The 14,312-nt window shown below is 33.9% G+C and overlaps 3 protein-coding genes across 3 annotated transcripts; 1 reads left to right on the top strand and 2 right to left on the bottom strand.

Annotated features, from left to right (window-relative positions):
- Positions 1 to 4: 4 nt before the first annotated feature.
- LOC21403514 lies at positions 5 to 957 on the bottom strand. Its single transcript, XM_010113530.2, has 3 exons — positions 620 to 957; positions 400 to 520; positions 5 to 320 (listed from the first exon to the last, which is right to left on the bottom strand). The coding sequence occupies exons 1-3, from the start codon at positions 827 to 829 to the stop codon at positions 148 to 150; spliced, it is 504 nt and encodes a 167-aa protein (XP_010111832.1). The 5' UTR covers positions 830 to 957; the 3' UTR covers positions 5 to 147.
- Positions 958 to 2,593: 1,636 nt separating this feature from the next.
- Positions 2,594 to 5,413, top strand: LOC21403513 (protein N-lysine methyltransferase METTL21A). Its single transcript, XM_024175679.1, has 10 exons — positions 2,594 to 2,836; positions 2,953 to 3,024; positions 3,114 to 3,180; positions 3,319 to 3,384; positions 3,573 to 3,666; positions 3,837 to 3,947; positions 4,151 to 4,251; positions 4,648 to 4,722; positions 4,806 to 4,898; positions 5,091 to 5,413. The coding sequence occupies exons 2-10, from the start codon at positions 3,011 to 3,013 to the stop codon at positions 5,403 to 5,405; spliced, it is 936 nt and encodes a 311-aa protein (XP_024031447.1). The 5' UTR covers positions 2,594 to 2,836; positions 2,953 to 3,010; the 3' UTR covers positions 5,406 to 5,413.
- A 247-nt stretch (positions 5,414 to 5,660) lies between these two features.
- LOC21403512 (alpha-L-fucosidase 1) lies at positions 5,661 to 7,934 on the bottom strand. Its single transcript, XM_010113528.2, has 3 exons — positions 7,273 to 7,934; positions 6,564 to 6,800; positions 5,661 to 6,444 (listed from the first exon to the last, which is right to left on the bottom strand). The coding sequence occupies exons 1-3, from the start codon at positions 7,830 to 7,832 to the stop codon at positions 5,676 to 5,678; spliced, it is 1,566 nt and encodes a 521-aa protein (XP_010111830.1). The 5' UTR covers positions 7,833 to 7,934; the 3' UTR covers positions 5,661 to 5,675.
- Positions 7,935 to 14,312: the final 6,378 nt, after the last annotated feature.

Genomic DNA, 14,312 nt, shown 5'->3' with positions numbered 1-14,312 from the left:
CAAGGGACCAGCTAACACAATTTTATCTTTGTCAGCACAAGAAGTTACAATTGTCATACAAATACTAAGACCAGCATATCAAAGTGGCTAGTAACAAAAATATGGATCTGTCTCCTTTAACAATGGAAAATAAAGAAACAGTCAAGATTAAGAACCAGGTCTAAGTCCATAGAATTCCTTGAGTGTCTCAATGGCTGGCCGAAATCCAGTCCTGAGAGGAACAATTTGTGACACACGATGATGTTGTGCATTACCATTTTTTGGCCTTGATAGGGTCACTTTTATCATCTCTCCCTCCAGAATTTTATTAGTAGTCGCAGCTGTATGTGTATGTCACACCCATTACCCAAAACATAAACAAAAAAGAAGAAAGAAAAAAAGAAAGAAAAATGGTATTACCAGAAAAAGGGTGAAGCTTGGCAAAGTCAAAAAACTCATCGGCAGTACAACCAAACAGAACCTTAGCCGCCCTGTCGAAGCATATCACCGTAAACACTTTCGTATCTGATGCTACAGACATCTGCCGAAAATGGTAGTGAGTGGAAAACCCATTTGAGAGAAAATCAAGATTCAAGAATGAAAGTTGAGGAAATGTGGGGACATGTCAAATACTACTTACGAGAATGCGAAAGAGGAGTTTGGAGGAAGAGGAACGAGAGTTGGAGGAAGAGGAGCGAGAGTTGAAGGAATTTAAGTTGCAGAAATTACACAGAGAAGTGGGATTATCAGGAAGAGTCCTCTCGCAGACGGAACAGACTCTGTAACAGAAGTTGGTTTGGTCCATTGCTAAGAGCGTGCAAATCATTGTCGTTGGTTTACCGATCTCCATTGTTTAAGGGCTTGGATTTTGTTATTGGCTTCTTAATTTTTTCTCAGCTATGTGGTTGTTGAATTTGTCGCGAAGCCTGGACCAGGCGCCTCCATATATAAAGGAGGAAGCTTTTTGAGTGGTGTGTGTTTGCTTCTCGGGAAAATGTCGACACTCGAAACGTAAAATAGGTAATGTCGTTTGTACGTTGTCTCGAGATTTGTCGTTTTCCTGCATGTTGTCGTCTCCGGATAATATTTCATGCGATTTCAGTACAAATGCCTGTCGTGATGGATATTTTTAATAAATGGCGAAAGTTTTGTAAAATTGTAAAAATGGCTGTTTTTATTAACTTAGAAGTTAATTATTGATTGATTATTAATTACTGACTCAAGTTTATCACCGATTAATTCAATTATTTTTTATTATTAATTAATATTAATTAATAATTAACTAAAATTAATTAGTAATTAATCAATTTCAATCAATAAATTATATGTTTATTAATGATAAATTATTAATAAGTTAATAATAAATCGGTCGATCATGATTGGCCATCAGTCAATCATAGATTGATTGTAGTCCATTGGTCAATTGATTGACTCAGGTAAATAAAATGACAATTTTCATAAAATAAAATAAAAAATCGACCATTTATGAAAAGAGATTATTAAAAAAGACTACCCAACACAATTTTCCATATTTCAATTGAGATTTGACCCCTTTTTGAGCTGTGTTCGAGTTACTACAATTTTCGATTCAGAAGTCGATCAGTTTTCTTAAAACTAAATATTCATAATTTTAAGTATTAGGGTGTGTTTGGTTGCAGTGGGGGAATGGTAATAGAAATGGTAATGGGAATGGTAATGGAATAGAATGGAAAGAAAAGATGATTCATTTGTTTGGTTATACTTTTACAAATACAATAGAATGAGATATGAATATTTTCATTTTGGCAAAATTACCCCTCATATTAATATAACTAATATCATATATATGAATATAATCATTTAATAACTAATATATATATATAATTATAAGGATATAATATATATAATTATAATTATTGTTTTATTAGTTATTGTCGTTTTATTTATTCTGGTTTGAGATGATGGAGTCACTTTCTAGAGAGCTGTCGTTTTTTTTATTTATTTCTAATTATATCGTTACCACGGTGTTACGATTTTTTTTAACAATTATTTTCCTTTTATTTTATCATTATATTGTCGTATATGTGCCATCGTTTTCGTTCTCTCTAATTATGTCTCTTCTACGACTTTTGCGTTTTTAAAAATATGTGGGCATGTTCATTTAAGTTTAGAATTTAAATTTTATTATAGTAAAAAATTTTTAAAATAGTCACATTTAATTTTTTTGTTACAGTAAAAAGTTCTTATATAAAATCACATCTCAACTCGAATTAAAAATTTGAATCAACAAACTAAACGGGCCCATAACTTTTCTCTTTGTTTTTTTAGACATTCTTCGGTATGCCAACATACCGGTAAGCTAAGTTTTTTGTCCGTCAAATTTACATAAAATCACATAAAAATTAAAAAATACGTAAATTTAATTATTTAAAAAACTTAATCAATCAATATGTCGAACGTACCAAGAGAATCTCTTTTTTTTTTTTTTTTTTTCCTCATGTTTTCATAACTTCGTTTCATTAGGTTTATAGTTTTAGGAATTGTCAATTGTGGCGTTTTTACGATGGCGTCGTCTTCATTTCGTTGATGTGGTTTTTCATTTTTGGAATATCATTTCTTTGGCTCTGGAGGTCAATGACACTGTCGTTTCCTGAAGATATTGTAGTTTTTAAACTCCCCCCCTTTCAATTTTGGTTCCACCATTTCCATACTCTTGATGCTCGCATTCCCGCACACGAAAAGAAGCTCACAGCCTCGTATAATTCATAAAATTTTGAGTCTCTGCAAAATAAACCCAACCCGTTTGCTCACACGCATCTTTTTAACTCCAAAAACGCTTTCAACTTCACTTATTGATTCTTTCTCTTCCGACTCCCAGGTTCGCTTCTTTCAAATTTCTTCATCTCTTTCTGTTATTAAGGTATAAACTATAAAGTAATCAAATTGACGAATTTGTTTTCTCAATGTCTTTTTTTTTGTTTTTGTTTTTTTTAGAGTCAGAAAAGTAGGTTGGCTTGTTGAGTGTGGATCAATTAATTCTCGCCGTTATCAAATGGAGTCTGAAAGGTATTATGCAAATTCCTTTCTTTTTCTTATTTTCTAATCATGTTTTTCGATACTTGTCTGTTAAAAACCGTGTTAATTTTCTGTATCAGGCTAAATTTGCCTACAACATTCTCAATGAGTTTAGAAGTTATGGGCCACGAGTTGCAGTTCTCTCAGGCATGTTTAATTTTGCGTAGACAAGGTGTTTGTGCTTTTTATTATTTCCAAACCAAATTGCTGTTTAGTGGTTTTTTTTTTTCTGGCATATTTCTCAATTATTTCTATGACTATGAAAAAATTGTTATAATTGTGTAGGATCCCAATTCCAAGCATTTAGGAACGACTGTTTGGGACGCATCACTTGTGTTTATCAAATTTCTGGTAATATAACTCTTTGCCCTTACATACTCTTGCAATGGAGAAATTGCAATGTTTTTCTCCATGTTTTGGCTTCAAATGCTGTTAACTCAGAACAGATTTTAAAGTTTGAAATTTGGTTGGTTTGAAAGGTCATGTAACTTGCTAATCTGCAAGTTTTAGGTTTCTTAAGCATTGTCACATTTTTACAGGAAAAGAATTGTAGAAGGGGAAGGTTTAGCCCATCTAAACTGAAAGGAAAACGCGTTATCGAACTTGGAGCAGGGTGCGGAGTAGCTGGGTTTGGTGAGCTTATTTTCCTGTCTCTCTATCTCTCTCTGTTTTTTTTTTTAATTTTTTTTTTAAATTAAGCTCCATGATGTTAAACTATATTTCTGCTTTGAAATTGGTCTGCTGTACCTGGCATTGCCGGCTAAATATAATGCTGCCTATTATGATTTGGGTTTTCTTTGTAGGTATGGCATTGCTTGGATGTGTTGTAGTTACGACGGACCAAAAGGAGGTTTTGCCAATTTTAAGAAGAAATGTTGAACGCAACACTTCATTGATCATGCAGTCAAATCCTGGTTTGTGCTTGGTGTATATGTGTATATATATATATATATATATATATATATTATTTATTGAATGCTCCTTGAATTTTGCAGTGTCTGTTTCTGCCTGCTTCTCATCACTCTAATTCAGCACCAATTTACATCGGATGCCAAATGAATCAGATTAGCTGAATTAAACTACTTTTATATGACATGCAAATCATGTTGTTTTGTAGATTCATTTGGTTCCATCAAAGCTGCAGAGTTAAGCTGGGGAAATGAAGATGATGTAAGAGCTGTTGGTCCACCATTTGACTATATCATAGGCACCGATGTTGTAAGTTCCTCTAGTGATTATACATTTTTTTCCTGCAAGAAAGACTGAAGACAAATATATAGTTACCTTCCTAACTGCTTGTCCATGTTGGGAAGGCAACAGATCAATAATATGGTAGTCTGGTCTGATTTTTGAACGTTGCCATTGAATTTATGTGCAAGCCTCACTTTTATATTGTTTCTTCAATCTAATTGATGTTGTTCACACACTTTCTAAGCCCTCAGAAGTGAGCATAATATTGCTTTGATTCACATGTTATTTATTCGAGCTCCTTATTTGTTACGACATTCCAAATAAAAACAAATTCGTGTTCCTTAGATATGTGTGCTCCAATAAATAATTATTTCAATTTCAGCTGAACTTGGATGATAAAATTTTAACTTCTTTGCATCTAAGGTTTATGCAGAACATCTATTAGAACCACTGTTGCAGACAATATTTGCATTATCAGGACCAAAAACTACGATAATGGTATGATACTCAATTATTTTTTGTTGGAATCTTTACTTAAAAAGTATCACCATGGCCTCATTTGGAAGAAAATTTCCTTGAAGGTGGGTTATGAAATCCGTTCTACCAGTGTCCACGAGCAAATGCTCAACATGTGGAAAAGAAACTTTGATCTGAAAATTGTTCCAAGTTCCAAGGTAAGCATTGCGTTCTATGCATTATCTTTGACTTTGCAATTTGTATTCCTGGATAAATGCCATATAACTTCACTGTGGTTTGCAAGTGAAAGTCCAAATCCTACATGACTCGCCTACTATTAGTGTTGATTGAAGGAAACATGGTTTCCGAACTCTTTCTGAATTGTTCTCTGATCACTTGATTCCATGCAGATGGATGACACTTACCAGCATCCAAGTATCCAACTTTTCATTATGGGATTAAAACCGCAAGTGGAAACCAAAGAAAACACTTCTGAGGAAGTAGCTCAACCAAGTGATGAAGTTGAAACAAATCAAGACAAGGATGAAAATGTTGGTGGATCTAATGAGGTGGAACAAGAGACTAAGGTTGTTGATGTAAAGGTCAAGGAGGATGGTGAGATAGTGACGATACTCCCAAATGCAAAACTCAGCGAGTGGGAAGCTAGAAGATACGGCTCAGCAGCTGCCAGGCTCTTGCAAGACGTCAAAATTGCTAACAGCTAGGGGTGTTCTAGTGATTCGCCCTTTTTGCCACAGGTTTGTTGTATAATCCCATTTTTTGAGGGATGTCATGTTATGATGTTGTTTCGAAGCTCGTTAAATTATGTACAATTGATGGTTTGGTAGTTTAGAAATGGAAGCCTTCTAGCTTTGTTTTCTTTGTCTTTGTTGGTACAATGCTTGTTAAATGAATCTTGTGAAATTGGGGATAAAATTTCTTCAATAACTTGTACTGGAACATCTGAACATTTACAACAAGAACGTATATAAAATCTATGTTGTGGCTATTAGAGAATTGTTGACAACAATCTGGTGAATAAATTGACTGCTGTTGGAGCTTGTTCCTCTGCTTATATCAGCTACATCGTCTCTCAAAATAGAAAAGTTGTCCATATAAATTCCCACGTACGAAATAAGTGGATCTGCCCTGGACTTATCAATAACAAACCTCAAAAACTGAGACTTAACTGTCGGAAAACGCAACAGCCGCTGATATCCGACTGTGGTGCCATTAGCTACTTTCTTCCACTTTTCATTTTCATCATCAAGAATCTCAATGTGAAACTCAGCAATCCTCTGCCCCATATGAATTGGCTCCTGAACTTGCAGAACATTGAAAGATACCGATCCTTGAAGGTCCAAATACAACACCCAATCAGGCTTATTCTTTTTAGGCGCCCAGTAGGTGAAAATACCTTCTTTAAGGACATTGTAAGGGTCAAAACGGGAGTCCCCGGCCGCTCTTGTACTGCTGGCAACAAGAAGAGCATTTATGGCTAGATTATGAGAGAATATGGACTTTCTGATCTCACTGAATTCCTGAAGCACTTGTATGTCTTCAGGTGATATTAGACCCGAAGAGTTTGGAGGCACATTTAGTAAAAACAGACAGTTTCTGCCCACTGATTTGTAGTATATGTCAAGAAGAGTTATGGCAGACTTTGGAGCTTCTGATGGATGCCAAAACCAACCAGGCCTTATTGAGACATCGCATTCAGCAGGCACCCAATCATGCCCAGCTGGGTCTCCTCTTTCCGAGTATCTGTTGAACAAACCAATAATACTGAATGAATCCATATTCATCACTTGGATAGATAATAAAATATAACAATTTCATAAATGTTCTTGGTTTTCATATTAAATTGTTGGAAGTGAACTCACTGAGGATCGGTTCCGCCTATTTCCGCATTACTGCAGTTGAAAAGAGACCAACACGTAGAGCCAGCAACACCAGCCTCATCGCCAATCCACCTGGTATCTGGACCAGCGTCTGAAAAGATCACAGCACCGGGCTGGAGCTGATGAATGAGACTGAACCAGGAATCAAAGAAATACTGCATGTCTTTCTGTCCCTCTCCCTTTGCACCATCCAACCACACCTCTTTGATTTCTCCGTACCTGGACCGATTGATACGTAACCAATTGCATAAGCCAATTCATATCTCTACCAGAAAATTCGTCTAAGCAAATCACAATATATCTTGAACAACTAGCGATAACAAACAAGCTAACTAAAAGCATATAAGAATAAGGTCTCCAGGCATTTGCGTCAAAGTTCGATCAACTGAGCAACTTATAGAAATTGCAAATAACTCGTGTAATTTCAAGCAAAAAAATAACTCATGTAATCACAGATTAATGAACAACCCAGAATAGGAAACACAACAATCCACGTGAAACATCAAAGAACAAAACTTGCAGACAATAAATATATCGAAACATGACCCATCAAAATTCAGAAACAATCGCAACTCCACAACAAACCAAACTCGAATATGTATAAACAATACAAACCCAATCCACAAAATGACAAAAATTTCATACACACAGAGACTCCAAAACCCAATTTTTAAAAAAGAGAAAAGATCACCTTGTGAGGAGCTCAGACATCTGCCCCACATAGAATTCATTGTAATCCAAAGTCCTTCCGTACGTCCACTCATGGCGGTCCCAAGGCGAGAGGTAGAGTCCCAGCCCGACACCGGCGTCCCTGGCGGCGGCGGCCAAGTCGCCGACGACGTCGCCGATCCCGTTGCGCCACTTGCTCGAACGCACGGAGTAGTCGGTGTAGGCGGAGGGCCAGAGGCAGAAGCCGTCGTGGTGCTTGGCGGTGAGGATCACGCGCGAGAAGCCCGCGTCCTTGGCGACCCGCACCCACTGGGCGGCGTCGAGGCGGGTCGGGTTGAACACCGACGGGTCAGCGTGGCCAGTGCCCCACTCGGAGTCGGTGAAGGTGTTGGGGCCGAAGTGGAGGAACATGGCCATTTTGCCCAGCTGCCATTGGAGCTGGGAAGCCGACGGGATGGGCAAAATGGGAAGTGGTGGTGGTTCTACTGTCAAAGATAAAGAAGAAGAAAAATATGATGATGATGATGATAAATAGAATAAAAGAAGAACTAAGGGAAAATGGCTGTTTTTCTTCTTCTTCATTATGGTTGAGAACTGGAGTGTCCGGAGTTGAGCTGATCTGGTCAGGATTCCTTGGGATTTTGCTTTTTAATGGGGTGTGTGTTTTGGTTGACTAGCAGAAAAGCAAAGGGGAGGTTGTTATGTCGTTTTAGCCTTTTTCGTTCATTTGGGTTTTGGTCTATGATGAGTGTGACGTCAAGTACTCTGGCAATTGGTGACTGGTGTTCTATTTCTTTGTCTATACTTAAATCGGTTAGGAGATTCTTTTTAGATTTTTTTTTTTCTAGGTTTCTGCATTGGTTAAAACTTTTGTATTTTACTAAAATTTGATCTTGGTTCTTGATTTTTTTTTTTTTCTTCTCTGTCTCTCTTTTCAGGAATGACAAATTGGACAACGTTCATTTGGATTTAGAGGATTGCTTAAAACGGATGATCTTTGTTACTAAGACTGAATTGGTTAGCCTTTTATATTCGCTTGCATTGTGACATAATGGAATAAGTCACCTCAAAGCTCAAACTAACTAATCTAGAGTCTCCTGTTTGATTAAAACTCAAAAAAAAAAAATTGTACGAATTTATAATTTTATTTAAGTTTATTTTTTTTTATTTTATAAAATTTGAGTTTGAATTTAAATTTTAACTCGAGTTTTAATTTGAGTTTGAGGTTAAAATTTGAGTTCAAGTTCCATCTTCAACTCAAGTTCTTAAACTCAAACGCAAGTTAATAAATAATATTTTTTCTATTCTTAAAAACGTTATAAATTTTTCGTTTTAATTTCGATTGAGATGATTTTTTTCTATGCATTCACAACGAAGAGACAAATAAAATCTCACTCATATACCCTATTAAAATTTTTCATCATCATTGAGTTTTTATTAAAATATTATCTAGATACAAATTCAAGTTTTGACCCACTCAAACACAAACTCATATAGATTCTCAATTCAAACTACAACTCAAATGTGCACATTCAAATATAAACTCAAGTTACAACTTCAACTCAAATTATAACTCAAATTTAACTTAAGATCTAAACTCAAGTCACTATAATAAAAAAATGCAACCAAACAAACCCCTATTACCTTGGTTCAGTTGGTGAGAAAAGAATTTTCTTTTCTCTTTTTTTTTTTTCCTATGAGACACAAATTTTTTTTTTTTTTAAATAGTTGAGTGCAAAACACTTGTTTGATAAAGATCCGTTTTTGAATTGCTTCTGTATTGAAAACGAAAATATGGAAGGCAAAAGACAACTAAGAAAAAAATAACGACAATCAAACAAAAGACACGCACCGGCATTTTAAACGACAACAAATAGAAAACGACACAAAAAAATGATAGACAAGAGACGGTACTAAACTTAAAAACCACAAAAAGAAAAAGAAAAAGAAAAGAACGAATGACCACAACAAAAATGAAAACAGACAAAAACTCGTGAATAACAAATCAAGAAACAACGGGAGAGAGGGAAAACAATACTCAAAGAAATCAACGATAACAAAGAACAAATGACACCAAAAACAATAAACGACACTAAAGTGAAACACAACAAGGAAGGAAACAAACAACAAATGTTAAAAGCGACAAAAATTGAAAACCACACATAAAATTATGAACAACAGTAAAGCAAGAAACGACAAGAGAGAAGGGAAAAAAACACAGAATAAACGACAACAAACAACAAATGAGACAAACGATACGAACATGAAAGTGAAAACGACACCTAAAATATGAAAGGCAGTAAAATATAAAACGACAAAAAAAAATGTAAAAGGCAATAAAACTGAAAACCACAACAAGGGCGACGGACAACACAAACACGAAAATTGAGATAAAAGGGGTTAAGTGTTAGTAAGCTCAAGAATTTTTTTTTTTTTTTTTTCTAAGGAAACGAACGACAACAAATGAAAGTTGCAGCAAAAAGAAACAATACTTACTATGATAACCACAAGGAACTAAACAAAACAAACCGACAACAAATGAGATAAAATCAACAAAACAAAGGGATCACAAGTTCATAACACGTAAAAATAAACGACAACAAAACAAAAAAAAAAAACAACAAATGAGATAAAAGAAATATACGAAACTGAAAAATGACTGTAAAATGAAAACGGCATCTAAAATAATGAACGACAAAAAAAAGTGAAACGACGAAAACACGCAAAGAAAAACAAATTAGAAAACGACGTCCAAGATAAGAGATAGAATAAAATAAATAAATAAATAAAAGAGACTAGGAATATCATAAAACGACAAAAAAAAACCAAACAAAAGACAAAAAACGACAGCTGAAAAAAAATACGATGGCTAGAATAATACAAACGCTAAGACCCAAATAAAATAATGACGTAAAGAAATATAGGGCGAAAAAAAAGGGGAAAAAAACCGAAAATAGCAAATGGTAACCAAAGAGGAAAATGACGGGAGTCTTAGGAGTTCATTAGTATTTATCTTCTCAACAATTTTTCTTCTACCAATACAACGTAAAAATTTCTTTTCACCTTCTTCGTTGTTCATTTTACTTCTTTCCGCAATTATGCCTGTTCTTTTTATCATATGAGGAAGACATTTAGCTGGGCACACTCACTTGTTGAAGTTAATTTGTTGATGCTTTAAGCAATGATTAGGCGAATTAGTCCATGATTACTAAGGTCTCGCTCATTTCGTAGATTCGAGTTTTTAATTCGAACTGAGATGTGACATTTTTTGAGAGCTTTTTACTGTAGTAAAAAAGTTAAATGTGATATTTTTTGAGAACTTTTTACTGTAGAAACCTAAAACTGAAAACTCAAATCGGTGAAATGAACAAGACCTAAAGTTAAACGGTACTGGACAAAGGGGGGTAGGACTTGAATTTGAGAGAGCACGAGTTGGTTCAATCTAGCATTATGTTTTAAAAGAAGTAATTAGGATAATATATATCAAAAAAAAAAAAAACTATATATGCATCAGACTTCATCATTAGCGGGCTCTTGGTCACTATATACAGTATACAAAGAACCGGCTGAAGAACTCGAACGTCCAACCCTTACTTTGGTTTTTTTGTTTCTAAAGAAACATTTGTGAAAATAAAAATGATATAATGTAAAAGTAATAATAAACTTGTACTTTTAAAGAAAAAAAAAAGGAAAACTCTATATAATGTAAAAATAATAATAGAAACACCAATTTATACTTACCCTCTTATTACAAAGTCGAATAAAACGATGAAGAAAACTTAAAAAAGAAATGGTACGTGTACCAAATTTCAAAGAAGAAAATCACTCGAAAAGTACACCAAACTAACATTATAACATTTAAAAAAAAAAAAAGATAATGTTAACTAATATTCACTAATTTAAACGCCCCATTTCACTTTCTGCTATTCACTAGAGTATTGAATAGTTTCCATTTCAAATTGTCTTCAACCAAGTAAACTATAGGATGAAGCGGCTCAATGATGCGCAAATCATGTTTTCTCTCTATGGATAGAGTACTGATCATTACTCAAAAGTGGAAGACAAGTAAGATATTGAAATGTTGAACGGTTCCAAGCTAAAGTAAGTTTTGACTTTTTCTTTTCTTTTTTTCCTTTTTACATTTTCCTTTTCCTTGATAAGGACCCATGAGATGGTGGGATTTGGTTTTGGCATTAGCCATTTAACTTTTTGTTTTTATTGCACTTTATATGGGATTTTGTATCTTTTTTGCATGTTATCTAACTCTCATTTGTAGTATCTATCTAACCTTCTAAAAAGTGACCAACAAGAGACTTCCTTACACTGTTTTTTTTTTTTCTTCTTACGCCAAAGAAATTTTTATTGCACCAAAGTCAAACAACCCTTTTTTTTTTTCACTTGGCCAAATAAAAGTCAAATAAACTATTACCCATTTGTTTCTTTTTCGTGAACAAAGTTTTTCATTTGTTATAGTGTTAATAACAAGTTAGAATGATATCCTTAGACCTTACCCCAATAACATATGCGACCTTTATGAATGTAGAACTATAATTAAGAATAAAAATATGAAAAAAGATTGGCAATATTTGTTTATAATGTGGAAATATAATAGTTATCATAACTTTATCATACCAATCAGCAGATAATAATACAAAAAATAGTAAAACAAGTACGGCAAATAATTAGTTCTTAAAAATGGACGGAACTAATATATAGCAATAAACAATTTAAGTAATTGTCTCCAGCACATTTGCCTTGTGCCAATATGGGCCAGTACCTTAGAGCTACAAAAATGCAGATGGCATTCAATGTATGCTATTCTTTTTCCCCCCTTTTTAAAGCAAATTCTATCACAAAGTACATACATATATATATATATATATATATATATAGACGTTTTTTATAGGTAGGAGTTGAAAACTTGAGTTGAAGTTTAAATTTTTTAGGAGAAGACACTATAATAAGTAGAATGGGTTAATCTATATATAAGCATATTTTATGTTTGGTAGTGATTTTTAGAGTTTAAAATTAATTTTCTAGCTATCAACTGCTAAAATTTATGTTTGGTAAAAAATCATAAAAAGTTATTCTTAAAGAATTTTCAAAGAATTTACAGTCAAAATCATAAGTATCCTAAAGATAATTTTAACTTTTAAATTGTGCGACAATCACTTTAAAATATAATTAATAAAATTTTCATAATACCATTAATATCTCTAAAATAAATATTTATATAATTATAATTTATCAAATACTCAATTATCTTGTTTTTTTAACACAATTAACAACAAATTCTTTATAATTTACTGCACTATCAAACTGGCTCATAGTATTATATCAACACATTTTCAACAAATTTTTTTTAAATTATCGTAGGCCTTGTTCATTTTGTCGATTCGAGTTTAGAATTCGAGTTTTGTTACAGTAAAAAGCTCTCATAAATAGTCACATTTAACTTTTTTACTACAGTAAAAACTTTCACATAACATCACATCTTAACTTAAATTAAAAACTCAAATTAATGAACTATATATATATTACACTGGTAGTTTCAAATCTCAACAACCAGCTGATCCGAAAGGTCTAGAAATTGTAAAATAGAAGAAGAGGAATATAGCTAAGGGAAGGCCCTTTGTTTAATTCTTTTACTTTAGTGGGTCCCTTCCAATTTGGGATTTGACTGATTGATTGGTTCCCTTCTCTCCAACTCTCTCTGATCTGAATCTGACCCATCTCAAACTTTCATCCATGATCTAACCAAACCCACACGATCACCATCATTGCCAGCTTGACTTCATCTTCTCCACTCGCCCATGCACTCGTGTATGTCAATCTCACTTTCATGATAGACACGTGGATCGGGTTAGGGAGTGACGTCACCAGTCCTGAGCTGGGACCACGTGGGGAAATTCTAGAAAATTTGAAAAGGGGCACTCGTAGCCCGAGGCGGAAGGACACGACTTTCGGGCGGCAAAGGTAGTGGACGGACGAATCTTAAAAAAGTGATATTTCCACTCCATGGCCCTTATGGCGACGTCATCGAGCGAGCGCCCCACGAGGGCATTGCCATGACATTTCCTCCTCTTTCTTTTGTTGTTGGGAGATTGTCAGCAAGAGGGCCCTCTAATTTCTTCTATTTACATTTTGCCTCTAATTTCAGAAATTTCTCCATAGGTTTAAATTATTATGCAAATTTTTTTGCTACATCATTTTTCTTCATAAAATTTTAATTTTTTTTATATTTAGATCTTGTTTATTTTACCGATTTAAATTTTATTATAGTAAAAAACTTTAAAAAACAGTCACATTTAATTTTTTTATTATAGTAAATTAGGGTTGTTTGGTTGGAGGATTCGTACCCCGATTCGAATTATGGTTCATGGTTCACTACAATATTTTCTCTCATAAAAAATACACATAAATAAAAAATGATTCTAATTTTATGATTCTAATCTACGAACTAAACGTTTCTACATCTCAATTTAAATTAAAAATTTAAATCAACAAACCTTTAATATTCAAACATGTCGGAGCACTTCTCCCAAAGGAACACCGATAGTGATAAAGAGAAGGACTAATGGAAAATATGTGGAAATATATCAGTGAAAGTAATGACAGAAGTAATCATAAAAAAAAAAATAAAGTAATGACAAAAGTTAAGTACCAACGTAATTATCCTGGTAAATATTATATATAATAAATGTATTAAGGGAAGAAATTGAAGGCCTAAAAGTAAAAGTCGTTGACTGGAGTGACAACAAGCTAACGACTTCTTTCCAGCGAGAAGAAAAAGACTAAAAATGTACTGGGAGCAGAGAAAGCATAAAAAAACTAGTTATAGAGAATTTTAGATATGAAATGTGGGGTAAATGAGTCAAGAGAAATTTTGACTAATTACATCACAGAGCATCCAAAAAATCATAAATTAAAAATAAACAGGAGGCTTGTACAATTTTCTGGCTTAGTTTGCCAACCGTTGAGAAAGTGAGAAAGACTAGAAAGTCACGATTTTTCCCTGTCTAAGAGTCAATGAAGATGAGAACGCTAACTTGTCTCTTTTCT

Source organism: Morus notabilis, unplaced genomic scaffold (assembly GCF_000414095.1).
Source record: "Morus notabilis unplaced genomic scaffold, ASM41409v2 Scaffold888, whole genome shotgun sequence".
NCBI classification, from domain to species: Eukaryota; Viridiplantae; Streptophyta; class Magnoliopsida; order Rosales; family Moraceae; genus Morus; species Morus notabilis.
This window is presented reverse-complemented; position numbering and strand designations above follow the sequence as displayed.

Bases quoted from the DNA above. Each gene is read 5' to 3' on its own strand.
- LOC21403514 (XM_010113530.2), bottom strand. From the start codon at position 829: ATGGAGATCGGTAAACCAACGACAATGATTTGCACGCTCTTAGCAATG. The intron at 521-619 runs GTAAGTAGTATT...CATTTTCGGCAG, and splicing joins AACTCCTCTTTCGCATTCTC to ATGTCTGTAGCATCAGATAC. The intron at 321-399 runs GTAATACCATTT...ATACACATACAG, and splicing joins CAAGCTTCACCCTTTTTCTG to CTGCGACTACTAATAAAATT.
- LOC21403513 (XM_024175679.1), top strand. The intron at 4,252-4,647 runs GTAAGTTCCTCT...TTTGCATCTAAG, and splicing joins ATATCATAGGCACCGATGTT to GTTTATGCAGAACATCTATT. The intron at 4,899-5,090 runs GTAAGCATTGCG...GATTCCATGCAG, and splicing joins AAATTGTTCCAAGTTCCAAG to ATGGATGACACTTACCAGCA.
- LOC21403512 (XM_010113528.2), bottom strand. From the start codon at position 7,832: ATGAAGAAGAAGAAAAACAGCCATTTTCCCTTAGTTCTTCTTTTATTC. The intron at 6,801-7,272 runs GTGATCTTTTCT...CAATCGGTCCAG, and splicing joins ATGTCTGAGCTCCTCACAAG to GTACGGAGAAATCAAAGAGG. The intron at 6,445-6,563 runs GTGAGTTCACTT...TTTGTTCAACAG, and splicing joins ATAGGCGGAACCGATCCTCA to ATACTCGGAAAGAGGAGACC.